This window comes from Podarcis vaucheri (assembly GCF_965113315.1).
Source record: "Podarcis vaucheri genome assembly, chromosome: 1".
Lineage (NCBI taxonomy): Eukaryota > Metazoa > Chordata > Lepidosauria > Squamata > Lacertidae > Podarcis > Podarcis vaucheri.
In genome coordinates, this window is record NC_138759.1 from 18289082 (window position 1) to 18315165 (window position 26084).

The 26084-nt window shown below is 43.3% G+C and overlaps 1 protein-coding gene and 1 long non-coding RNA gene across 11 annotated transcripts in view; one reads left to right on the forward strand and one right to left on the reverse strand.

Annotated features, from left to right (window-relative positions):
* Positions 1-26084, reverse strand: part of EVL (Enah/Vasp-like) — a 151771-nt gene that overhangs the window by 119916 nt on the left and 5771 nt on the right. For 4 of the 10 annotated variants that reach the window (XM_082217286.1, XM_082217285.1, XM_082217284.1 and 1 more), the window contains exon 1: positions 11657-11872. The exons of 1 other annotated variant lie outside the window; for it this stretch is intronic. In XM_082217286.1, coding sequence (XP_082073412.1) covers positions 11657-11679 — 23 coding nt within the window. In that variant the 5' untranslated portion in view covers positions 11680-11872. Of the gene's footprint in view, positions 1-11656; positions 11873-26084 lie in introns of those variants that run through there. 5 more of the 10 variants (XM_082217288.1, XM_082217287.1, XM_082217282.1 and 2 more) reach the window with 3 other exon arrangements.
* LOC309532116 lies at positions 107-1573 on the forward strand. Its single transcript, XR_014219600.1, has 2 exons — positions 107-224; positions 1005-1573. It is a non-coding gene; the product is annotated as an uncharacterized lncRNA (long non-coding RNA).

A 26084-nucleotide genomic window follows, 5' to 3' on the forward strand; every position in this document is an offset into this window, starting at 1 on the left:
CAAGCCCAGAGTCATCTGTGACTGGACTTAATGGTCAGGGGTACCTTTACCTTTTTAAACACTGTACAGCGGGGGCTGCAAATCTTTTTTTTCAGGAAGAGGGCAACCTTCATGGGGCCTCACAGCACTGATGGGCAAGGCCTAAGCCGAAAGTGAGCAGAACCAGAGGGAAAAGTGTGCAGAGCGCTGGATGAGACTCTAACGTTTGTATACAATCCAGCCATGTATGTCAGAGGTTTCTGCACACAGACACCAAATTCAGGCAAGAAGTGCACAGAAGACAGGCAGACAGACAACTTTCCAGAGCATATGTAGATGCATATCTATACACACACTTATAGCTCTCAGCCTAATGCCGACCACTCTGTCACACAGATGGTGCAATGTGCAATCTCCACGCTATCTCACAGATGTTGGAATCGCCAAACAACAGCCCATATTTCGCTTGCTTTTATGAAGGCAAAACGCCTCATCTGTCACAATAAAGACATTTATCCCTCACTGTGGCCTTTCAGTAGTTAAACATTCTAGTAATCCCATCTGCTGTGATTTATCACATTATGAACTCTCCAGTAAGCAAGAACAAGCCACGCTTCGCCAAAGGCTCATCCACACAATTGGGAAGGGTTTCTGAATGGCCTATTACCACTGCTTGGCGTTCTGCTCCTCACATTAGAGTAACAACTGTTGTCAAGCCAATGGCTCTGGTGCTGACTACAATCTTCTCCTGGGAATAACCTCTCAGACGAAGAGTTTTAACATATACCTGTTCGTTTATTCAAGTTTAAAGCAGGATCAGACTTTTGAATCTTTGCTATTTTTACAACGGTCTTAGCTTTGCTTCTTTCAGACGGCAGTTTGCAGACTCAGCAGCACCAGGGTCTCCCTAAGCAAGGGAGCTTCATGAGTTTTAGGCTTGTAAGCTCCTCAGGGCAGGGACCCATTGACCTCTGCACACGGATGATGTAATCATAATGACGGCCACAGTTTCCCCATCATTCTAGACTCCAACCAGACAATTCGGACAAGGTTCTTTCGTATTGTCTAAGCAGGACTGCAAGGATCCGTAACTTGTTTTGTGAATGCAGCCACATCTAGCAGTGAGTTCTGGATATGTGTGTGTGTACACACACACACACACACACACACATATTGGTTTTAGGGTGGTTAGTTAATCTTCCCCAAAGTGACTGGAGAAACCCAGCCAGACAGGAGTATAAATAAGAAAGCTGTCATTATTATTATTATTATTATTATTATTATTATTATTATGCATTTATGTTTGTTTTGAGTCTTTTCATCCTTACAAGGTCCTCGGATCCTACAAGATGAAGGATGGTCTAGAACAGTAGTTTTTTCGCACCAGATATGCATTTGGGGACCCCATTTCTTTTTTCTTTCTTTCTCTTTACTAAATATTTTTATAGTGGGAGTGCCGCTGTTGCAACCTGCCTCAGATCAGGCCATGTCCCAGTAGCTGGAAAGACTAATGGTCTGCTGAAAAAAACAGGCCAGGTCTAGAAGCACAACAAATGAACGATGGTACTAAATAAATAAATGTGTGGTCACCGCTCTGGGAACAGGCCAAGTATTTGACCAAAGATTTTGATTGCGCTCACAATAAATGGATGAATTTGAAGCAGCAGGTCAGGGGGGCACTTTAGGAAGTGAAACTGCCTTAAAAATCCATCAATTTTATTGGATTTAAGCCAGCTGAGATTTGATTCAATGAGTGCATTACTGCAAATTAGTCCCTCGAAATCTCATCTTAGCGCTTGAACCGATATCCTTTCCCAATCTAAGAAAGGTGTTTTTTTCCTCCCTTGCTATTCAGTACCTGTGTTGCTCAGGCTAGATCTTGGATTTCTTCCAAACAAGGCTGCCCTTTGTCCCCATTTCCTGCGGTTGTAAATGTCTGTGTCCTTGGCCAGACTCAGAGGTTCTGCCTTGCTTGCGCTGGAACATGATAACGCTGTGGCTGCATCCTTTGTTTCCAAAGCACAAGCAGCGATGCTGTTGTCATTTGGCATAATTGGTACATGCTTGTATGTGCTCCCAAGAGTTCCGAAGCCTTTGCTTGCATGCATAGATGCAGTTGCCCTGAGCCATTCCTGGTTACAAGGTCACTGAGCTCACCAGTGTGCATGTCACTCCACTTAAACTAGATTGTTCTCAGGGACTGGAAATGGCCTTCCTTGGCACGGCTTTGCCTTGTTTCAAATGCATGCACATTACTTTGACCGCCACTATAATCATCGCCTGTATTCAGAAAGACAGAAAGGGAAACAGCAAATGGATTCTAAAACTTAGAAGTCCTAAATAGCCATTCACTTCCTGATTAAAAAAAAAACACCAATTCTGAAAACAGCTGTGACTTTTGTATGCTAAGTTAAGCGTGCACTTACGGATGAACTCTCAGTCTGCCTTGCTTCGTCACTACAAACCTAACGTGCTCTGAGATGAGGGAAAGGGCAAAGCAGGATTGTAGGCAAGGGGGAGGAGACCCCTACAAGCACTGCAGCATTTGGAACTTTCATGATCTTTCGGGCTCTTCCAGACAACCTGTATATTCAGCATTTGTTCCGATTTGCTTGCACAATGCTTTTGCAGTGGTTAGACTATGTCTAGTCTTTGCTGAACATTCATCCCAATGTATTTGCAGGGCTGCACATTCAAAGTATCCTGGTCCCTATAGTTTATCCCTTATAGACCTACAGTTTCCAACAACCTAAAAAACATACCCCTAGGGTTCCCAGGATTCTTTGTGGGGAATAATGTGCTTCAGATGTCTAGGGCGCATGCAGCTTTACAGAACAATGAACACTCAACTTGCACTTGTCTTGATTTGCCCGTGAGGCCTTTGCACATCTTCCCATTAATCACTTGCTCATTCCACACTTTTCAATGCATAAAAATCTGTGTTTTTTTTAAAAGGGGATGTGTTGTGCTAGGGCAACCTGAGTGCTTTAATCCACTTTAATTGAGCAATTCTAAAGATCCACTAGTGCTCAGATCTCTCCCACAAACAAAAGACAGTCTGAAGACACCCTCAAACACCCTGCAGATTTCAACGTTTACATACAGATAAGATACTGAGTTTCGCAAAAAGCAAACTCTGGGCTTTTCAAAGGCACCTACAGATACACAATTGAGTAGCTAAGTCAAGGACATCGTTCACACAGCTACACACATTTTGAACAGCTATTTATATAAACGTAACCGTGCGCAGAATTGAAGCTCAGGATAAAGGAGTAGCAAATTTGACCTAGGAGTTGCTCAAAAAAAAAAAAAAAAAGGCATTCCTGGTGTATGAGAAACACAAACACAAATCCAGTAAACCAGGAAACCAGACAGAGGGCCTTCTCGGTAGTGGCGCCCGCCCTGTGGAATTCCCTCCCTTCAGATGTGAAGGAAATAAGAAGCTATCTTATCTTTAAAAGACATCTGAAGGCAGCCCTGTTTAGGGAAGTTTTTCATATTTAATGCTGTATTGTTTTTAACACTTGATTGGGAGCCGCCCAGAGTGGCTGGGGAAACTCAGCCAGATGGGCGGGGTATAAATAATAAATTGTTGTTGTTGTTGTTCTTGTTGTTGTAAGGACATCAAACCTCATCCCCATCTGTAGGCAAGAATGAGCAGATAAGATCCCAGCCCAAACAAAAAGCATTGCGGTCTAGGAGGAACCACTGGCCAGGTGAGGTCAATCAAGGTAATCCACAGCCTGAAAATACTTCACTGCCAGGAAGAGCCCCCCCCAAGCCCCCCCAAAGGCCTTTTGTCCCAGAGACATCCACTGTATCTCACTTTACAGAAGGGCATCAAATGACGGTTGAATATTTGGACTCTAAAATCTGTTCATCTCACCTTATTGTTGCCATTGGTGAGTTTTCTGGAAAATTATTAATTGCATAAATTTCCCTCCCCCCAAAAGATCCTGGGATTTCTCCCCCTCCCCCAAACGGATCTTGTGCAACATGATTATTTGACTTACATTTGGTAAACAAAACTAAAATACAAAAATAAAAATCATCATCATCATCTCTATTGCACTATTAACATGTTGTAAAATGTTGTATGCAAACACAGCTTATTGCCCAGGCTTTCCTTGACCTATAAGATCAGACCCTGTTTTATGAGTTTGAATTCCCTTAATTTCTGCTTTTATATGGTTTTACGCTGCTGTTTCATTGGTTTTAGGTTGTATTTGCAGGGTGTTGTTGTTGTTGTTGTGTAGGTATGTATTGGTGGACTCTCCTTCCTTGGAGGTTTTTAAGCAGAGGTTGGATAGCCATCTGACATATACAATCTAGCTGAGATTCTGGCACTGCAGGAGGTTAGATTAGAAAACCCTTGGGGTCCCTTCCAACTCTACAATTACATGATTCTAGTTTTATAATACACCTTTTCAAGGAACTAGTGGCAAGCCTACATACACTTCCTTTGCTTTGCTTAGAAATAAAAGGACTAAAAACTTACTAATTTTAGCATGCCCAAAAAGCTGTGTGCGAAAATACATTTGCTTCCTAAGCATGGTCACCTGAAAAAAGTTAATTACAACTTTGATTTTAGATGTGACTGGTATTGTACGCATTCCCTTTGTTCAAGTTGACTTGTATTATATTCATTCAATATGCTCTGAATTTCTGCCGTGAACTCTGAAAATTCACTGGCTATCATATGTTTCCTGCTGTTGTGCTTAAAGTCGCTTTTTTGTGCTGTTGTGCACACCAGATAGGAGGGCAGGAATGTCTTCATTCCATGTGCATTACCTGATTTCTTTCCTCGTTCAATGAATTTATCATCTGCGCATTCTCAAAAGCTGTCTCGAATGTTCCCAAATCGGATGGAAGCTGGTTTGAGGGGAAACACATCAAAGTACAGCAGTGCTTCTCAAGAAACTACAGAATACATATGGATTGCAACTAATATCATGTGTACTCAACTTCAAATAACAGTGGTAGGAGTACACTGGAGCCATAGTAAATAGTAATGTGTACACAGCCTTGTTTAAGTAATCTTCAGTGCTCCTTGTCTCTACCTTGTTCTTCTAATGTATGGCTTAGTCTCACTTTACTCCCATGTGCAAAAGGTTGTATGAAATCTAGTTCATTGTTCTGCTGTGCACGCTCCACAGTAACTTTTTCAAACTTTGTCCTTACCAAGAACTATCAGTCTCTGTACCCAATACAGAGTTCCCGAATAGCTTGGCTCCCGAACAAATCAGCTCCTGAGCACTGCAAACCCAGAAGTAAATGTTCCAGTGTGTGAATGTTTTTCGGAAGCTGAACATCGTACGCGGCTTCTGATTGAGTGCAGTAAGCTCTTGCAGCCAATTGGAAGCCACGCCTTGGTTTTCGAACAATTTCAGGAGTCGAACGGACTCCCGGAACAGATTAAGTTCGAGAACAAGGATGGAAGACTGAGGAAACTCCGACTAAAGAAGTATGATGGAGTATGTAGACTTGGCAAAATCGACACATAAACTACGGGACAAGGATAACTGTGACTTTAAAGGTGAATGGGAACCTTTTACAAAGTACTTAAAGACGCAACGAAGTGAATTGGACTCCTTGGCAGGTTTTGAATAAACACTCACAAACTTTTTATTGATAACAAACAGCTAGACAAATTAAGGATCTATACAAATTTGTAACATGCAGAGAATTGCAATTATAGAGAAACCAGTGATTGGAACTGAGGGAAGTCAGGGTGGGGTGGGGAGGGTGGATTGTTTTATGAGAGGAAGGGGGAGGGGGAAATGGGGAAAAAATAAAGGATGATATGTTTTAAGATAATATGTTTTGTTTAAATTCTTAATAAAAAAATCCATTAAAAAAAAGATTAAGTTCAAGAACCAACGTTCCATTGTACAGAAAGTAGGATTTCAAAGGTCCTCCAGTCCAAGATTCTGAATATAGTTTATGAACTTGCTAAAGCAGCATTCCTAAGTGCTTCCAGGACTATTTTATGCATTCAAAACCTCCCTGCTACTCAAGAAACACAAACCCTCCTAGTCATATTTATCCTTAACGTGGCATTTGAGTATGTCTCATTTGAATGTAAACACAGTAATATCCGTTCACAACATAATTGGCAGATGGGGAATAGCCTGGCTTTCGTGCGAGAGTCTGACTGTTTACCCCAATTTTTTACAAATAGGTGTACATTAATACTGGTTTTCAACAACAACAAATCCGTTTATTGTGAGGACCATGCCTGTACACAAACATCAACACAACAATAGTTAAAAATATTGAAATTCATTACATACTATGCCAGCAAAACCTTCATCCCACAAAATAGAGAGAGAGGGAAAACAAGCAACGAGTTAAACAGACGATGAAGGGGTCTTTACATTGTCATCTATAAATCTTTCCCTGGCTTTCATGGCCTTCATCACAAAAACCGCTACCACATGGGTAATACATGGGTTTGCATCAACTAACAAAAATTTTACTCTATCTTCAGGATTGGTTATAGAGTTGGGTATAATTTGCAGCAATGCGTCTCTAAAGCCCGAGTAGATGGGGCAATAGAGGAGGTAATGTGTAAGATCCTCTTTAATTTTCATAAGGCAAGGGCATAAACGATGTTCTACTGGGGTTTTTGTGAATCTATCGGTCAGATATGCAGTTGGCAATGTTTGAAACCGTGCCATAGTGAAAGCTCTCCGAAGGGTGGGATCAGTGATCTCTGCCAAGTAGTTGGCACAGATTTTGACTGCTTTTACTCGGGGAAAGACTGGGGAAATACTGGTTTTCCATATCAGGAGGCAGCAACTACTACCAAGAACAAGCAAAAGACATTTTTTTATATTTAAAAAAGGTTTTAAAAATGTCAAGGAGGGAATGGGGTGCTCCAACTTCTTTTTCACCGTTTTGAAAAAGGTTGGATATATGCTGGAGCAAGTTCCATAGCCACTGAAGGCAAAAGTAAAATAAAGAGTAAATGTTCACAAAACAAGATGAAATGTGGTAGCTTATGAAATCTAATATCCAACCGGTCCCTGCCTATGAAACTCATGCAGCCCAACAATGACAGTATTATTGATTGATTGATTGATTGATTGATTGATTGAATTTCTATACCACCCTTCATCCAAGGATCTCAGGGTAATTTACAATATACTGGGTTACCACTGGGCAGGAGGGAAGAGGCTGCACTGTCTTTTCCTAAGGTACAAAATTTGATATACTCTACCCCATCCAGAAAGGAATAAGGTCATGTAAGCCAAATATACACACACATATACAGTGGTACCTCAGCTTACATATGCTTCAGGTTACATACGTTTCAGGTTACAGACTCCGCTAACCCAGAAATAGTGCTTCAGGTTAAGAACTTTGCTTCAGGATGAGAACAGAAATCGTGCTCCGCCGTCGCGGCAGCAGCAGGAGGCTCCCTTAGCTAAAGTGGTGCTTCAGGTTAAGAACAGTTTCAGGTTAAGTACGGACCTCCGGAACGAATTAAGTACTTAACCTGAGGTACCATTGTATAAGCTGCATGAGCTCCTGATCTTGCCAAAAGATCCATGTAGTCTGCAGGAGCAAGGCCCTTTCTTAGATGCATCAAGCACTGACACCATACAGCTCAAGTGTTTCCTATGCAGCGCAATACTCACTCTGTTCCTTGTGCAATGCTTCACTTGCTTTCACTTACCCAAAAAAAGTTTTCCTTAGGACGAATGGTGAAAATGTATGATTGGTCTGCTAATTTTGTGTGCCTAAAAGCTGTCAAGCAGGGACATGCCCTTATTTGCAATAATAAGAACGATGATGATGAAAATGAAAAATGAAAGTGCTGGAAATATTGGAAAATACACTGCAAAAATAGAAGGCGCCAGAGGTAACACTTGTTAGGAGGGAATGAACCACATTCCGATTGCAGCTCGAACAGGCTTCAAAACGTTATACTGCATTCTACCAACTTGTAGACGGCATGGCTTTTCAATATTCCCTACAATGTTTTTTATGCACTGCCAATGGTGGGCTGGCAGAGCCTGAGACAATATTGTCTAGCAAACACTGTTCAAAAATAGCACCCACATCTGCAAAACCCCAGACACCATTTATTTTTAAAACACTTTTTGCTATCTCTCCTTCGCTGGCACCATTAAACGCCAACGAGTTTAACTCCTTAAATTCCCAAGCTCGCTATTGTTATAGTCGGGAAGGGGACAGCTCTGTTTTCTTGCGAATGCTTTAGAACAGTCGCAAACGTCAGAACGTCCCTAAACGGGAAGAACTTCAGAGAAGGGAACATAAGAAGAGGAGCCCTGCTGGATCAGGCCCTGTCTAGTCCAGCATCCTGTTCTCAACCAGATGCCCACGAGAAGCCTGCAAACAGGACCTGGGTGCAACTGCTCTCTTCCCTTCTGCTGCTTTCAGCAACTGGCGTTCAGAAATATACTACAGTGGTACCTTGGGTTACATACGCTTCAGGTTACAGACTCTGCTAACCCAGAAATTGTGCTTCAGGTTAAGAACTTTGCTTCAGGATAAGAACAGAAATTGTGCTTCGGCGGCACGGCAGCAGCAGGAGGCCCCATTAGCTAAAGTGGTGCTTCAGGTTAAGAACAGTTTCAGGTTAAGAACAGACCTCCGGAATGAATTAAGTACTTAACCCGAGGTACCACTGTACCTCCAAGAGTGAAAGAATGCACCAGGCTTAGTAGCCATTGAAAGCCTTCTCCTCCATGAATTTCTCCAATCCTCTTACAAAGCCATCTAATTTGGTGGCCATCACTGCCTCCTTGGGGAGCAAATTCCATAAGCTTGACTTTGACTGCATGAAGAAGTAACTTTATTTTGTCTGCCCCAAATCTCCCAACATTCAGCTTCTTCATTGGATGTCCAGGAGAGATCTAGTGGACAGTTTCTTTCCTTTAGTTTTGGTGGGTCTTCTCTGAGTAGAAGTTAACTGAATACAAACTTTTTCTTTATCTACTTCCTTCACACAATGCATCCTTTTATTCCCTTCTATCATGCCATCTACTCACCTTCCCTCACAGGGGACCCATAGCTCCATCCCCTGTTAATTTCAATGGATCTACTCTGAGTAGGTTAGAAGACCCACCAAAACTAAAGGAAAGAAACTGTTCCATGTCTATTAATTTCAATGGGTCTACCCTGAGTAGGTTTGACACTGGATACTACCCTGTTGCTTGAGGCAGCAGGAATACAAACTAGGCCACTTGGAAGGTTTTTGTGGTCTGTTTTGTACCTGCCCCTCAAAGTGCAACAGTTAGATTCCAGTTAATGGAGTTTTGGCTTTAGAGCTCAGGTGTAAAAGGCTAATAATTTGGAAGTCCCCTAGTTCATCAGTGGTTGTTAAAATCTATACAGTGGTACCTCAGGTTACATACACTTCATATGCTTTAGGTTACAGACTCCGCTAACCCAAAAATATTACCTCAGGTTAAGAACTTTGCTTCAGGATGAGAACAGAAATTGTGCAGCGGCAGCAGGAGCTAAAGTGGTGCTTCAGGTGAAGAACAGTTTCAGGTTAAGAACAGACCTCCAGAACGAATTAAGTACTTAACCTGAGGTACCACTGTAGTTGGCTGCTGTTCCGTGTTTTTCATGTGCTTTTCATAGTGGGCTGCTGTTTATGTGAAACGAATAGAAACATTTCCCTTCATAACCATCTGCACTTGCTTTGATAGATTAACTGTTACCTTCCCGTTCCGCGTGAAGAATTCTGCGTGGCTTAAGAAGTTCCACCATGTTAACAGAATCAACAGTGTGCCTGAGTAACAAATCTGCTATATTCAGGGAGTGCCATAGCAACAGCTCTACATGCCAAGCACGGTGACTAGGAAAAGTAGGCACTGTTTTACAAAAGAAACCTCCCTAACAAAGGATAATGCAAGGAACCCAAAAGCATGACCTGCATGTTACTTCAAGGCTACTAAGTTCAAGCTTGCCTCGAGTAAAATGCCTTTGAGATGAAGAGAAGCTGTCAATGGAAAGCAGTGTGCCCCCATGCCCTTTGCAAGTCGGCGTATCAAAACGAACCTTGTATCTGCGTGACAACCTGATCGCAAAATCATTAAGAAAATCACTTTTGCATCATTTGCTCTCCCATCTGCACAGAATGACTAAGACAAAAGGACGCGAGGCTTGCTGCCTCGTCTACATTTTGCAGCTTAACTTGGTGACAGTAATTGGCCTCTTCAAGGTTTGCAAGCATTTTCTTAACAATGCTACAAACTGCAGTTATAACACAGCACTGCACTGGCTTCTGCCAAAATCCTCCTCCTCCTCCTCCTCTTCCTGCTCCCAAAACAGTATTCTCCTATGTTTCAAAAATAGCACAAATTCTCTTATCCCCCCCCCCGCACTGTGCAGAAAACGACCGCTTACTTTTCAAGACCAATCGAGAACAAAATGCTGTTAATCATCCTTTTTGCTATCAGGGACACCTCAGCCAAATGAACATGAACATGACAGTGACAATGACATGCCTGACATTAAAATGTGTTTTAGCAGGAAAACAGTGCTTTTAACACCAGTGCCTGCGAGGAGCAAACCCCCTCCTCTTATTCAGCTGGATGATGTCTTCAGTTAATCAAATCCCACCTCCCATGCAAATAAGGTACAAGTTAGCTTTTTGCAGTATGTGACTATTGAAATGACATTATAATGAAGGCATCTGCACAACAAGAGCAGCGGCTAATGATACCCACCCCCACCATGATCTTCACTAATTAGCTTTGAAAGACGAAGAAGAAGAAAAAGTGGGTGAGCTTCCTTCTTATTTGCAACCACAAAGTGAAAGGCCAATGAAGGTCAGAAAATTGAACATATCCCTGTATTGTTTTGTTGCAGGTAAGAACAAGCCTAGGATTCACTGTGTTTCATATGCATTTAAAAAAATCTGCAGGGCTGCAAAGGAAAAGAGTTAGAAAAGACTTACCAAAGCCCTCCCCCCGCTTCCATTTCTCAAAAAAGAATTATGTAGAACACAGCATTTAATACCACTAATAAAAAATATTATCTTTCTGCACCTATTAAAATCTCACCAAAAATACAACACCTCTACTGATATCTAGAGCATTCTATTTTCACCAAGTGGTTTTGCTAAAATACTGCAGCTACGAAACCACAAGTAGCAGACATACCGTATGTACTGAGCAACAGCTCCCCAGCCTAATTCCATACATGCTCCATCCAAGCATCTATATTTCAGCCCACACAAAATTAACTATCCTTTAAGAATAAATGAATAAAAACCAGAAGAGAAGCATCTGTCATGAGCTAAAAACAGCAGCAACAACAACAAAATACTTTTCATTTTTCCCAGCAGAAGGGTATGTTTTTATGTTTATGACTCTAGGTTATACTTGCAGGCTGCAAAAGCGATTTTTTTTAAAAAAAAACCAACAAGGCATTAGATTAGAAGCTATTACTCATCTCTGCACTTCATCATGCAGTTAGCTATTGTTTACCTGCAGCTTATCCTTGACACACCCACCTCCCAAGCACTGGAGAAGGGCTACGATTCTTACACGGAGGCAAAAGCCCCCCTTTTACAACTCAGAAGCCTTTTTTTCTTTTCGCGGCCGTACAAGCAGCCTGACATTACACAGCAAAATTCCTGCAAGAAGGAAAAAAAGAAAGAAAAGAGCCAGTCGTGCTGTTACGCAGAGCCTACCTGAATTCTTCAAATGCATACATGGCCCAGGAAAGAATAATGCACAGGCCTCTGAGGTCTGCAAAATCCCCTCCGTAAGGCGCAGGAGAAACATTTAGTTGGTCAAGCTGCAGACATAACTGAGAGCTGTGTGCTGGGAAGCTTCTGGGAGAAACGAAGCTGCAGATACTGGCCTGCAGCCTGCAGCTCAACCAGCTGCTGACAAGCAGCAGCTCGCAGGGAAAGGCGATAAAATACCATGTGATCATTCCAGCAAGTCTGATTAATGCAGCATTACTCCAAGAATACAGGCTGATATCTTTATTATTCAAGCCCAATCAGAGCCATCCGTAGAGAACCTGGCACGCACGACAGTTAACGTATCTGATTTTGATGGACGGTTGTTATTTTATTCTAAATGTGGACAATGAATTTATTCACAGAACAAGAAGCAAGGCAGGGTGGAAGGTGGTGCTGGCGTTTCAGCAGTTTGCACCCATTACACCCCCCTGCAAACTAAGGGCATGCTGCAGTCCACACTGAGCGTATTTTAACTCCTGCTGATTTTAATCAATAGGACACAGAGTGTCAGAAGAACTTTGGCTCAGAGGGGCCTGCCTCACCTGCCTCAGCTGCAACAAAACATGTCTCTCCTGCATCGGTCTCAACAGTCACACCTACCAACAGCTTGACTTCTCGCCCAAAGGCGTACTCCTCCATCGTCTCCCGAGACAGACAGATGCCAGCAAGGCTAGATCATGCTGGTTATGCTAGATATGAAAATGTTGCAAACTGTTATCTGTGAGAAAGGCTCGTAAGCTCAGGGGTAGAGCACATGTTTCACATGCACAAAGTCCCAGGTTCAGCGCATAGCTGTCAACTTACAGATTTTAAAATAAGGGGCCAGCAGCCTCGAAAATAAGGGATCAGCAGCCAAAATAAGGGATTTTCCAAGCACAGGTATGCTCAACCTCTGAGCCCCTCTGAGCCAAAGGCAGAAAGCCCAGCCAGCAGCCAAACGAAGCCTCAAGCGGTGGTTCCCACAGTGCAGCAACCTGGCAAAGGGGATGCAGCAAGGAAAAGCACCGTCACCTCTCCGCTGGGAAGCGCTGAGCAAAGGCAAGTCCCCAGGCAACGTGGCCGATTTGATCGGCACAAGGCATGCAAGCTCCACCCCCAGTCGTTCTTAGACTCCTTATTGGGTGAGCAACACAGCCAAGCAACACCGTTGGAGCCTCCCTCCTCCCTGGCCGGCAGGGAGGGAGGGAGAGGAGCTGCTTCCTTTGAAACCCGGGAAATTTAAGGGACATCGTCAATAAGGGACAGCAGCGGGACACAGTGCTGGGATAAGGGACTTTCCCGCCAAATAAGGGACAGTTGACAGCTATGGTTCAGCGTCTGGCATCTCCAGCGAAGGCTGGAAAATATCCCTGCCTGAAAACCTCCAGTGCTGCTGCCAGTCAGTGTAGACAGTACTAAACTAGATGGACCAATGGTATCACCTTGGTAATAGCCAGGTTTCTGTTTTCCTCACACCAGGGAAGTTGAACCCACTCGTTATAGCAGCTAGACACTTGAAGAAATAGAAGTCTTGCTCAACAACACACTTTTGCTTCCACGTCACCGCCTAGAAACCGCCATTTTCGAATGTCGCTAGAGCTTCTTCTGGCTCTTAGCATGTCAAGGTATTATTGTGGAATACAGCCAAAGCAGAAGAGATGGCGTGACTTGAGAAAAAGGTCAAAACAACGAAGCCGCGTTTCAAAAATAACGCTGAGAGGAGCAAGGCTGAGGGAAGTTGGAAGCGTGTTAGCGGCGATGCTTGAACCGCCGAGCAAGGAGCAATGCAGAACATTCTAGGTCAGAAGACAACATGGGGTCATGGGAACAAAAGGGAAATTGCACCGAAACATGAGCAAGGCTTGCTACTAAAAAAACATGACATTAGCGCAAGTGGCAGGAGGGCCTAGGGGGGGAAAGAAGCCATTTTGAATGACAGGATAATTAGAAAGGGCGATGTATTGTAAGATAAGAGAGGGGCAGGGAGGAGGGAGCACCCACAGCAACATTTCCAGGATATTTTCAAACAAATAAGTAAAAGCTGGTTGAAAACAATACAGTGGTACCTCAGGTTACATACGCTTCAGGTTACATACACTTCAGGTTACAGACTCTGCTAACCCAGAAATAGTACCTCGGGTTAAGAACTTTGCTTCAGGATGAGAACAGAAATCGGGCTCCGGCGGCACGGCAGCAGTGGGAGGCCCCATTAGCTAAAGTGGTGCTTCAGGTTAAGAACAGTTTCAGGTTAAGAACGGACCTCCAGAACAAATTAAGTTCTTAACCTGAGGTACCACTGTACCTCACTTATTTACTCTGAAGCACAGATAGGTAGCCGTGTTGGTCTGCCATAGTCAAAATAAAAAAATTCCTTCCAGTAGCACCTTAAAGACCAACTAAGTTAGTTCTTGGTATGAGCTTTCGTGTGCATGCACACTTCTTCAGATACCTTCTTCAGATACACTTCTGAAGAAGTGTGCATGCACACGAAAGCTCATACCAAGAACTAACTTAGTTGGTCTTTAAGGTGCTACTGGAAGGAATTTTTTTATTTTGACTCTGAAGCACGTTAGGGACAAAATTTGGCCCAGCAGAAGTCACAACCCAGGATTCTTGCAACACCTTCTGCTAATGTCCATTTAAAGTCTTCCAAGCGCATGTCTACACTAAACGAATATCATTCATTTTTTTTAAAAGGCTCCCAAACCAAGAAATCTTGAGATCGGCTGTCCTCTTGAGATCGAATAACAATTGTGCGCATTTTGCTACTTTTTCATTCATTTTAAAGAGGGGTGGGAACCATCAGCCCTCCAGGGGTTGTTGGACTACAACTCCCATCATCCCTGAACATTGCCCAAGCTGGATGGGGCTGATGGGAGTCGGAGTCCAACCAGACCTGGGACACGGCAGGTTGTCCATCCCGGCTTTCGAGGAACAGGGAAGTCCATCATTAATAGCCTTTTCATTTTTCACAGAAGTCATTATTTCTGCTCAGATATGTTTTCTCAGAGCGTATGACCAACTCAAAAGGTATAAAAGAAAATTAGCATCTTTACTTCAGCCAATGGAATTGGAAAGCCGGTTCTAAGAGAAGTAAATGACTTGGCACCAAGAACCTTCTGGTATGCCCCAGAGCTAAGGTTACAAAATTAGGCGTTCCCCAAATCTGCTCACATGGAGTGACTAATTCCGAATAATTACAAGATGTGTTCATAGGCTGATGCTTTGGAGGTGAAAAATACTCTTAGTTCTCTAGAAATTCAGGTGATGTTCTGTTTGGTTGGTTGGTTGTTTAAGAAATTTTATCCCACCCCTCAGCTGGAAAAGGCTCCTAGATCAGGTCACAATTCACTAAAAGAAAAGGTAGCCTCTGCCCTTGGAATTATAATCTAAAAAGACATGGCACAAAAGGAAAATAGACTGGGAGGGAGGAGGAACAAAGCAATCTCACGTACTAGTTCTTAGTTTTAAAAATAAGGTACAAGTTCTAAAAATAAGAAAACGTCTACAAAAAAGAGACACTACTAGACGTTGGCCTTGTTGCATTCACAGGCCAGATTGTCAAACACTAATTGCTACAGATGAAATTTGTCATATGTTGACTCCTACTGCAAGTTCAGTGTCAAATATTTTCCAAATATACATCCACCCATAGAATGCTCTTGCTGTCAAAATTCACTGAGGCAGATCTAATGGAGTAAATTCATTTCAGCTCTACTTGCCACAGAACTATAGTGCCTATTTCCCCACCCCGTGTAGAAGACTGTATTTGCGAACATGAAACAGATAAATGCGACAGTCTTGGTCCTGTCAACTAATCTGCGCCGTCTCTTGAATAGCTGGAGCATAGAATCATAGAATCATAGAATCATAGAGTTGGAAGAGACCACAAGGGCCATCGAGTCCAACCCCCTGCCAAGCAAAAGTCTGGCTGCATGAACATTCTAAGGAACATATAAATTTTAAATTTCAACCCCACATCTCTGCAATGAGGCCAAAAGGAGCCTTGCATCCAGAACAAGCATAGTCTCCAATCTACAGAAGGTTAATAGTGTAATTTATAGTCATTAATTATTATTAAAGTGCTCCCTAGCATGTGCAGATAAGGCAACACCATATCGTCCACATGAATAAAGATCAGTAAAATGATTTCCTAACGTAATTTTTAGCAGCCTTTGTGTCTAATCGGTACACAAGGATGACTACATACATACATACATACATAATTTTATTTGTAAACCATAGCTCAGTGGCAATGCACATGCTGTACACACAAAAAGCTTGCAAAAGATTAATCCCTGGCACCTCCAGGTAGAACTGGGACAGACCCTTCTCTGAAACCCCAGAAAGCTGCTGCCAGTCAGTGTAGGCCAACTCAGTTTCCCGTGTTCCTGTGAAGCCCCAAAACCTCATTGTCCTCCTATCATTTTTATATTCCTGCATGGTAATTAACGATGAATGGAAAGTAATGGGATAATTTCCCCTGAGGTCTCAAAATTAAACTTGAAGATCCTTCAAAATCAATTAGTATGCTGGATGTTTTGATTAGTTTGATTAATTTATTGGTATCAATTAGTATGCTGCACTGTTTCTCAGGTTTCACCTTATCACACACCGTGACAATGAATAAAATCTGGGCCGTAGTCAACAGTCCCGCCATCCCCACCCCGTCCTCCATATCAGATCATTAATCCGAAGCAGAAATTGGTCGCTACAGCAGTAGCAGCAGCTAAGAAGGCTGCTTTATGTTGTGAACTGCCCCGAGGTCTGCGGACGAAGGGCGGTATACGAAATTACTAAATAATAAATGATACAGTGGTACCTAAGGTTAAGTACTTAATTCGTTCCGGAGGTCCGTGCTTAACCTGAAACTGTTCTTAACCTGAAGCACCACTTTAGCTAATGGGGCCTCCTGCTGCCGCCGCGCTGCCGGAGCACGATTTCTGTTCTTATCCTGAAGCAAAGTTCTTAACCTGAAGCACTATTTCTGGGTTAGCGGAGTCTGTAACTTGAAGCGTATGTAACCTGAGGTACCACTGTACTGATAATAAGAGGAAGGATCCTAAATTCTTGATCAGCAAATGCTAGTGCTAGTAATAAAAGGGAATGGAGGAATTAAACAAACCAAAACAAAAATGCATATTGCACTCCGCACCCTCCTTGAACAACACCGCAAACAAACCGCTAATGTGACATACCGAGAAAATGTAAGACCATGTATGTTTCCCTCCCCACACCCACCCTTCTTCATGTTGTCTGCATTTTGTTCTGCTGGTTTTTAAACACGTTGACACTGAAATAAGATGACTTAATACATAAACATCAACTGTGCCCAGCTGATAGCTACCAGGCTCCACCGCCATTTTGGGTTGCCTAGGTTTTTTAACGTGCCAACTGGATGTGCATTTTGGGCTGCTTAATACAACCTGTATATTCCTCCCTCCTGCTTTTGCCACAACTGTGCCCCAACAGTTAAAAAAAAGATGCACATAAATAATTATTAAGTGCAATATAATTATTCGTTGTTGGTTGGCATCCATGTGTCTCGGGAGACGGTGGAGGAGTGCGCCTTTGGGGATGTTGGAAGGTTACAAACATTCACCGTCCAGTTCTTTATTATCCAGTACTTTAACGGCAGACCCAGAAAACCACATGGAAACTGGGTAAGCCTTGCTTTATTCATTCATGTGAGTCACTGGGGTGGCTGGCGGTTGTGGGGAGAGAGAAACTGAGATACTGCCAAATCATAGCCCACATTTCTGTAGAGCTACCATGCAATCGTACAGTCTGGTGCCCAATATGGAGTTCCAAGCAATACACAAAGTCTCATTTTCGAACATTCTAGCTATTAAGATTTTAAAATGCTAAACTAGAAGGGCTAAGGCAGCCTCCTACAGCTAAGAACGGCACAGGCACTTCAAGTGTTAACCCTAAAACCACTTTTTTGCTGCTATTGGAATGCGTGTGGCCTTTTCAGGCGAAGGAGTCTCTAAGGTGACATTTCCGTCAGAAATTCATACGACACACACACTTTCAAGTTAGAAGCGAGACACTCAGAGTTTCCAGCTTAACTCTGTGTCTGCTTTTGACTCCTCAGATCCCGTTGCCAGACCATAAGTAGAAAGACATCCTAGGAAAACTATAGACATCAGATCTCTACAAACACTGAAGAGGCTTTCAAAAACCCCCCTTTTTTTTTCTCTTGGGAAGCCAAAATATTTCGCAGCAAAGGCAGCCAAGACTGGAACCACTTTCCATATAGGGAATTTATTTTTATTTTTTAAAACAACATCCCTTTAAAGCCCTGCAAACTGTCATCACCTCATGGGGTGAAAAAATCTAACTGTTTAGAAATATATGATCTACTGGTATTTTTAAAACTGGGAAGACGGTGCCCCCGCCCTGCAGAGAAATGAAGAACTTTACGTGTGTGTGTGTGTGTGTGTGTGTTCGTGTGTTTGTGTGTTCAAGTGATTTGCCCTCTTAAGTGGACAGGAGTATGCAGCAGAAACAAAAACAAAAAAACACCCACCCACCCACAAAAAAACGCTTTTTAAAGCAAAGCTTCCTTCTGGGCTGCCATCATTCTGTCTTCTTTTACATCAGGGGTCAGCAAACTTTTTTAGCAGGGGGCCGGTCCACTGTCCCTCAGACCTTGTGGGGGGTCATACTATATTTTTTTTTGGGGGGATGAACAAATTCCTATGCCCCACAAATAACCCAGAGATGCATTTTAAATAAAAGGACACATTCTACTCATGTAAAAACACCAGGCAAGCCCCACAAATAACCCAGAGATGCATTTTAAATAAAAGGACACATTCTACCCATGTAAAAACACGACGATTCCTGGACCGTCTGCAGGCTGGATTTAGAAGGCGATTGGGCCGGATCCGGCCCCCGGGCCTTAGTTTGCCTACCCATGTTTTACATCATGCCTCAGCAAAGCCCCTGGTCAAAATCTTAATAACAGGGTGGGTCCTCCAGGTAAGCCAGTCCCAGACTTTGGGGGTTTCACTGGCCAGTGCCAACACTTGAGAGGTCACATGATGCAGTGCACACACACCATCTGAATGGCAATGCCCGTCAAATATTTTATTGGGGGTCCAGCCCCTAGGAGTTGGCTCCTATGCTTGCCAAGTTCCAAGGATCTCAGAAGCAGCTCGGAGCAGGGCTTTTAGTGTGGCTTCCCATGTGCTATGGAACAGCATTCCTGTTGAGGCTCTCATTATCTGCACTTTCCAGAAACAAGTGAAGACATCTTTGCTCCAGCACGTTTTCCCCAGTTCAGCGTTTCCCAAACTTGGGCCTCCAGCTGTTTTTGGACTACATTTCCCATCATCTCTGACCACTGGGTCCTGCTAGCTAGGGATGATGACAGTGGTGCCCCGCAAGACGAATGCCTCGCAAGACGGAAAACTCGCTAGACGAAAGAGTTTTCCGTTTTGGAGGTGCTTCGCAAAACGAATTTCCTATGGGCTTGCTTCGCAAGACGACAATGTCTTGCGAGTTCCTGCTGGTTTTTTTTCCTCCCCCCCTTTTTCTAAGCCGCTAAGCCGCTTATCAGCTGCTCCGATCAGCAGATAAGCCACTAAAAGCCGCTAAAAGCCGCTAATAGCGCTAATCCGTCAATGGGCTTGCTTCGCAAGACGAAAAAACCGCTAGACGAAGAGAATCACAGAACAGATTCTTTTCATCTTGCGAGGCACCACTGTATCTTATGTGTAAATCACCTTGAGGTGGTGGTTTAGAAGGCCATTAATAAATTAACAGTAACAATAATAAACTGGACTATAACTGGAAACAAACTGGTAGCCAGCGAAGTCCTTTCAGTACTAGTGAGACATGTTATCTGTCAGTGAATACTGTTTAACATCCTTGCTACTATTTTCAGGATCAACTGCAGTTTCCAGAATGCCTTCATAAGCAGCCACAGGTGCGTATTGATGGAATCTAATCTGCATCTGACCAGAGCTTCCATTTATTCCCATTTGATTCAGGGCCTGACCTATCTTCTCACAATTCTGGCCCCGTCCTCCTTTTGTCTGCTGCAGCTCATGTGGCAAGAGAAGGTGCTTTTGCATACAGAAGGCCCCAGGCAGGGTTGGGAAAGACACACCTGAGGCACCGGAAAGCCACCACCAGTCAGTGTGTACATAATGGAGGATTTGCTAAATTTGCAACCTGCACTGGTTGCAAATTTAGCACTGGGCCAACCTACTACTATTACAATAAAGCACTGAACAACTTGGGACCAGTTTACCTGCTGTTATGTACCGAGTTGAATAGGATCCAAAATGCAAAAGATTGGTCCTAGAACAATAGGATTCAGAATGCAGCAGTCTGATTGGTCCTAGAACAATAGGATCCAGAATGCAGCAGTCTGATTGGTCCGCAGGAGCCACCCAATCCAGCTCCAGGTGGAAGTGAATCAGCAACCTGATTGGCCTACAGGAGAATCCCAGAATTAGCCAATCACGTGGGGCCTATTGTGTAAATAATGAATATAAAGCAGGCATTTTGGGGGAACTGGCATTCCTCACTACTATGAGCTGAATAAAGAGCATGAAATCCACACTCGACTCTAAGTATGTATATTTCACCTGCAGAATTGCCTTACTCCTTATACAGCCACTCAGTGGCATAGCATGGGCAGGGGCCCATGGGGCGGTTGCAAAATTGTTACGGGTGCGAAATTTCAACACCCGGTGCTGCCTCAATACAGTTGTGCACTTCCGTCGCTGGGCTCTGCTGAAAACAGCTTCTCCATGTGAACCAGGAAGTGACTTCTCCAGACAAGGGAACAACTCTTCTTTTCTTATCTCTGTGATCTCCTGGGTGATGCAGAAGCCATCAGGCAGTTGAATGTGCATGCGTACTCCGTTTCCCTCCAACCCACCCACTCCCCTTCAGGAGGCCCCGGGCACTGGCAACCCACGCTATGCCACTGCACCCACTCAACCACTTTCATCTGAGGAACGGGCACTGTTACAAGTGCCACATAATTCTCATCCTGCATTTGTAATAAATCAGTCTTCGAACGTGGCAGGCATTCACATTTTGGAACTCCCTGTCTACTGACACCAGGCAGGCACCTTCACTGTACCGTTTCTGACGCATGTCAAAACCATTTTTTGTTTAGACAAGCCTGCCCCAGTAGGTAGAATGCTGGTGTGTGTTTCAGAATCATGAAATTACAGAACTGCAGATTTGGAAGGGACCCCCAAGGGGTCATCTAGCCTAACCCCCTGAAATGCAGGAATTTGATTTGTTTTTAATTTATCAGTGATATTGATTCCCCCCAATGTTGCTTTTAACTGTTTTTACTGATCATTTTATTGTTCTATTCCTTTTGTAAATGGCTTTGAGGCTTTTTACAATCAAGCAGTATATAAAATTTATGAAATAAAGATAATGAATAGGGACAGCTGGAGCAAATGTGTTCATCGCCATTTATTTTTCTAAGCAAAGGTAACACAATTTACCAGCGATTTTCCCTACTCCAGTTCTCATTCATTTGTAGTGAATTGCTTCTTTACTAAAAACGTGTCCCTACGGGCTTTGGTGCGCTCGTTCTGCATTACTGAATCAACAAAACTCACCAGGTACACACTGACACAAGCAAGCGCATATTGTATATCTGTTGTATTGCTCTGCTCTTGCTTTTCCTTCCACAGATGTTCCATCTTAAAGCTCGGAGGCAACAGCAAGAGCCTTCTCAGCAAATGCATTATGTCATATTTAGGGCACCGGTAATCAAAAATTCCCTGTTCTGCAGGTGACATATGTAGAATAGAGTTCCAATTTGATCACAGTTCCTTTGATCATCCCATAAGGAATTCAAGCCTAACCTACCATTCTCGTCAAACCTTTATTCAAAGAAGGAACATTAGATTCTAACTGATCAGATCAGTGGTGGGAGGGGAAATTTCTGATCATTACTATAGTAATAAGGAGCCCACATCATCCCTTAAAGCAGGGAGTGGACTTCGGCCTGTTCAGTTAGGTCCCATCTGCACTATAAATATAAAGCGGTATCATACCGTTTTTAACAGTTATTTTCATTTTGCTTTTGGTACTCTCTAAAGCAGTATTTCTTGACTTTGGGGGACCAGATGTTGTCGGACTACAACTCCCATCATCCCAGACCACTGGCCCTGCTAGCTAGGGATGATGGGAGTTGTAGTCCAACAACATACAGGGACCCAAGATTGAGAAAGGCTGATCTAAAGTGTCATATACAGTCATATCTCGGAAGTCGAACGCAAGCCATTCCGGAAGTCCGTTTGACTTCCAAAATGTTCAGAAACCAAGGCGTGACTTCTGATTGGCTGCAGGAAGCTCCTGCAGCCAATCGGAAGCTGCGGAACCTGCGTCGGACATTCGGGTCCCAAAGAACGTTCGCAAACCGGAACACTCACGTCCGTGTTTACAGCGTTCAGGAGCCAAAACATTCAACTCACAAGGGGTTCGACTTCCGAGGTACAACTGTATATGAAAAGGCTGCAATCCTAAAACACATTTACTAGGGTGTAAGGTCAATTGAACATAATGAACACACTTCTGAGTAGAAACGTAATACTTCTAAAATGTGTGTTCTACTGATTTCCAATCTGTTTCTTAAGAAGTCCTAAAATTGAAATGACTGTTTATACTGCCACAGTACATACAGTGGTGCCTCGCAAGACGAAAAGAATTCGTTCCGCGAGTCTTTTCGTCTTGCGATGTTTTTCGTCTTGCGAAGCACGGTCCGTCGCAACTGCGCCTCTTCAAGCGGCTTTAAAAAAAAAGTGCAAGACGTTTTTGTCTTGCGAAGCAAGTCCATGGGGAAATTCGTCTAGCGAAGCAATGCAAAACCGAAAAACCCTTTCGTCTAGCGAGTTTTTCGTCTTGCGAGGCATTCGTCTTGCGGGGCACCACTGTATTTCATATTTTTAGTGAACTTTGCACTGGGATTTCCATATCTCTTTCCTGGAAAACTGAAGCCTATTTAAAGCCGGTTAGGGTATTATGTGGTTTGGGGCTTTATTATTATCATCATTTCACCCCAGTGTGGGTTTCCCCCCTTAAGTTTACACTTACTTGCCCTGAATTGCATCTGCAGTACTGTTGCCCAGCACATAAATGTGTCCTTCAATGCTTCTCAGTGCCCAGTTAAAAACTGACAAGACGACACTCAAATTTTTAAAAAATGGTTTCCCTTTCCTAGCTCTCAGCTGTAGAAGATGTCCTCTGCTGAAACCTGCTCTCCTGCAGGTCTAAATGCAACATAAGGGAAATATTCCCTTGGCTTTCATTAAATCCCTGTGTGCTAAAGCCAAGCCACTGTTTTAATCTCTAGTATTAATGCCACAGCATTAGCTGACTTCATTACTGCTTTCAGTTCTGTAGCTCAGTTCTGATCAAAGGGAAGGATCCTGCTGTCAGTTACAAGGTCTCTGGGATCAAATGCATAATCTTCTTCCTGTGAACAGCTTTCCACAACCCAAACACAGCCACCTTGTTATCACAATGCTTTTAAATTTGGAGGCAATTGTTTATCTGCTTATGCTGCTTGCTTGTACTCTTTCTCTCTAGTGTGTTGTCACTGTATAACCATTGGTTTTTGGTGTGGTTTTTCTTTTTAAAAAAGCTTGATGCTGCCCCTCAATGGCAGCTTTTATAATAGTTGATGATGATGATGATGATGATGACTATTATTTTAATACCGAGTTCTGCAGGGTGGCCAGTTTGAAAATGTAATACAAATGAGGCCGATTAAACAGGCATCGAGGGGCTGTTAACCCAAAGCCCAGTGATGCTTCCTTAAATTCTGCCAACTGGAGAAAAATTAGATGTGCCTAACTATGCATCAGAAGACAGCCACAGAAGGATTAACCTATACCCAGCTTGTAAACATTTCTTCCATAATATTATTAATTTACATGCCAACAGTAGCGTACAGTGGTGCCTTGCAAGACGAAAAGAATCCGTTCTGTGATTCTCTTCGTCTAGTGGTTTTTTCGTCTTGCGAAGCAAGCCCATTGACGGATTAGCGGATTAGCGCTATTAGCGGCTTTTAGCATCTTATCGGATCAGCTGATAAGCGGCTTAGCGGCTTAGAAAAAGGGGGGAAAGGGAAAAAAACCCGCAGGAACTCGCAATACATTTTCGTCTTGCGAAGCAAGCCCATAGGAGATTCGTTTTGCGAAGCACCTCCAAAACGGAAAACTCTTTCGTCTAGCGAGTTTTCCATCTTGCGAGGCACCACTGTAATGACAAATTCAGAAGTGCAGGTTCCTGTCTTGCTAGCCATAGTCATCCGTCCCCAGCACACACCTACAGTCTTCTAAGATTATTCAACAATAATTAGGGATGCATTGCAAAAACCAATGCAGTTCTCAGCACTGATTTCAGATCTATTGTTTTCTGTGCACATACACGGACAAATGATTTGGAGTGTGCCAATATCTTTATTTGGCGTGACTTTTGTATTCTCCTTAGTATTCCGTGGTATGTTACAGAACTTGCACACTATTCTATTGAAACTGAAATTAACTTGTATTTTCAACATTCTTACATCATGCTTAGCTTTGGAGCATGCAGAACAAGAACTCCTCAAACTTCTTCCCATGCACTTTCTGCAGAGTGACCCTAGGATCCAATCCACAGTGGCCGACTCACCTCCTTTCGCTCTGATTGGCTCCAATCAGCATGAAGGGCAGGAATAAATATTCTCAGAGGCTAAACAATTTCCCCTTTCATGCTGATTGGGCAGCTCTAGGAGGCTGGAGGTACAGACCCCGCTGCAGAAACTGAAACAGGTCTTTGACCTCCCACAACCCAGGAGCTACATGCCACTTAATGCAAAAACTGGCTTCTAAGCAGTTTACAGGTATAAAAACCATTTGCACAATTGATCCCATATCATCAAGTAAAGACTTTCGAGATTATCTGACATTCTCCTCCCAGGTAAAAAGGGTAAATACCGAATATTGCACCTTTAATCACCTCAGGCCCAAATCATACAATATTTCTGCAATACAGTTGCTGCTGCAAAGTCATGCATGGCTCCTATGCCAGATCAGTGGAGGAAGGGCCATAACTCAGTAGCTGAGTGCATGCTTTGAATGCAAAACACCCCAAATTCAATTCCTGGAAGTAGGTAACTGGTGATGTGGAAGACTTTTGGTCCGCAAAAACCTGGAAAGCCACTGCCAGTAAGAATACGCAATGCTTTCCTGGGCTAGATGAATAAATGTCATGGCCTGTATAAGGTAGATTATAATGCTCCATATGGATGTTTGTGTCATGTGGGTAGCTAGCTAGGATAATCCAGTGGCTTCATCAAGACAGCTGATGGTGTTGGCATTGAAAGTAGTTATGCAATCAAGCACATGGAAGGAGTTTTGTGATGGGGAAAGGGTAGCATAAACTAGGCTGTCATATCCATCAGTCTCCTCTGACTTACATCAGGACCAATTTAATACCTCTTGTACAGGCATAGGCAAACTCGGCCCTCCAGATGTTTTGGGACTACAACCCCCATCATCCCTAGCTAACAGGACCAGTGGGCAGGGATGATGGGAGTTGTAGTCCCAAAACATCTGGAGGACCGAGTTTGCCTATGCCTGTTCTTGTGTTTTCAAGCTCTACAAAGTCAGATGAAGGCCCAAATGCAAATCTAGTCCACCAAACGTTAATGAGACTCAAGTTTGTTGCTAATTTCTCTGAGAGTAAACCCCATAGGATTGCATACTATTGCTCCATAATTCAGCTAAACCAGGCTTGAAATGTAAAGACACCCCCATCTCTCTGATATTTTACAAACTGAATTAGGCTTACAGTCTGTTCTTGATGCTGTTGCAGCATACAACAGAAAAAGCAGAATGAACTAAACTCTGTACTGGCAAGCATGCTTTCTAGAAGCAGGCATGTATGTCCAAGAGGTATTCTCTCTCTGTCCCCTGTCCCCCCCCCCAAAAAAAAAGCCCAATTAAACTGGCCAAATGCATCAAGAGCATTTGCAATCTGGACAATGCTGGATTGGCTACAGTAAACAATATTTGCTCATGCATTGCTTCTCTCTTCTTTCGGTTTAATTTACTACCACCACTGCTTTGAAGTACCTTGCATAAATTCTTGGGTATTTGCAGCCCTACCATGTTTGGTAGGCGGGAGGATCAGGGCAACACTTTGGCTGCAGATTTAAATGGGCAGGACATTCCCTTCCCAAATACTGTACCGCCTTGGTGTATAAAGCTCTTGCAGCTCAAGAACAGAGGTAAATAAATTAGCAGTGGGCTGGATGATGTGCACAAGACATTCTGTAACAGCGGAGGAGGACAGGCAACGGGCCTGGGATTCAGGGCAAGCAGCAACCTGTTGGGACTTAATCTGACCCGGGCAG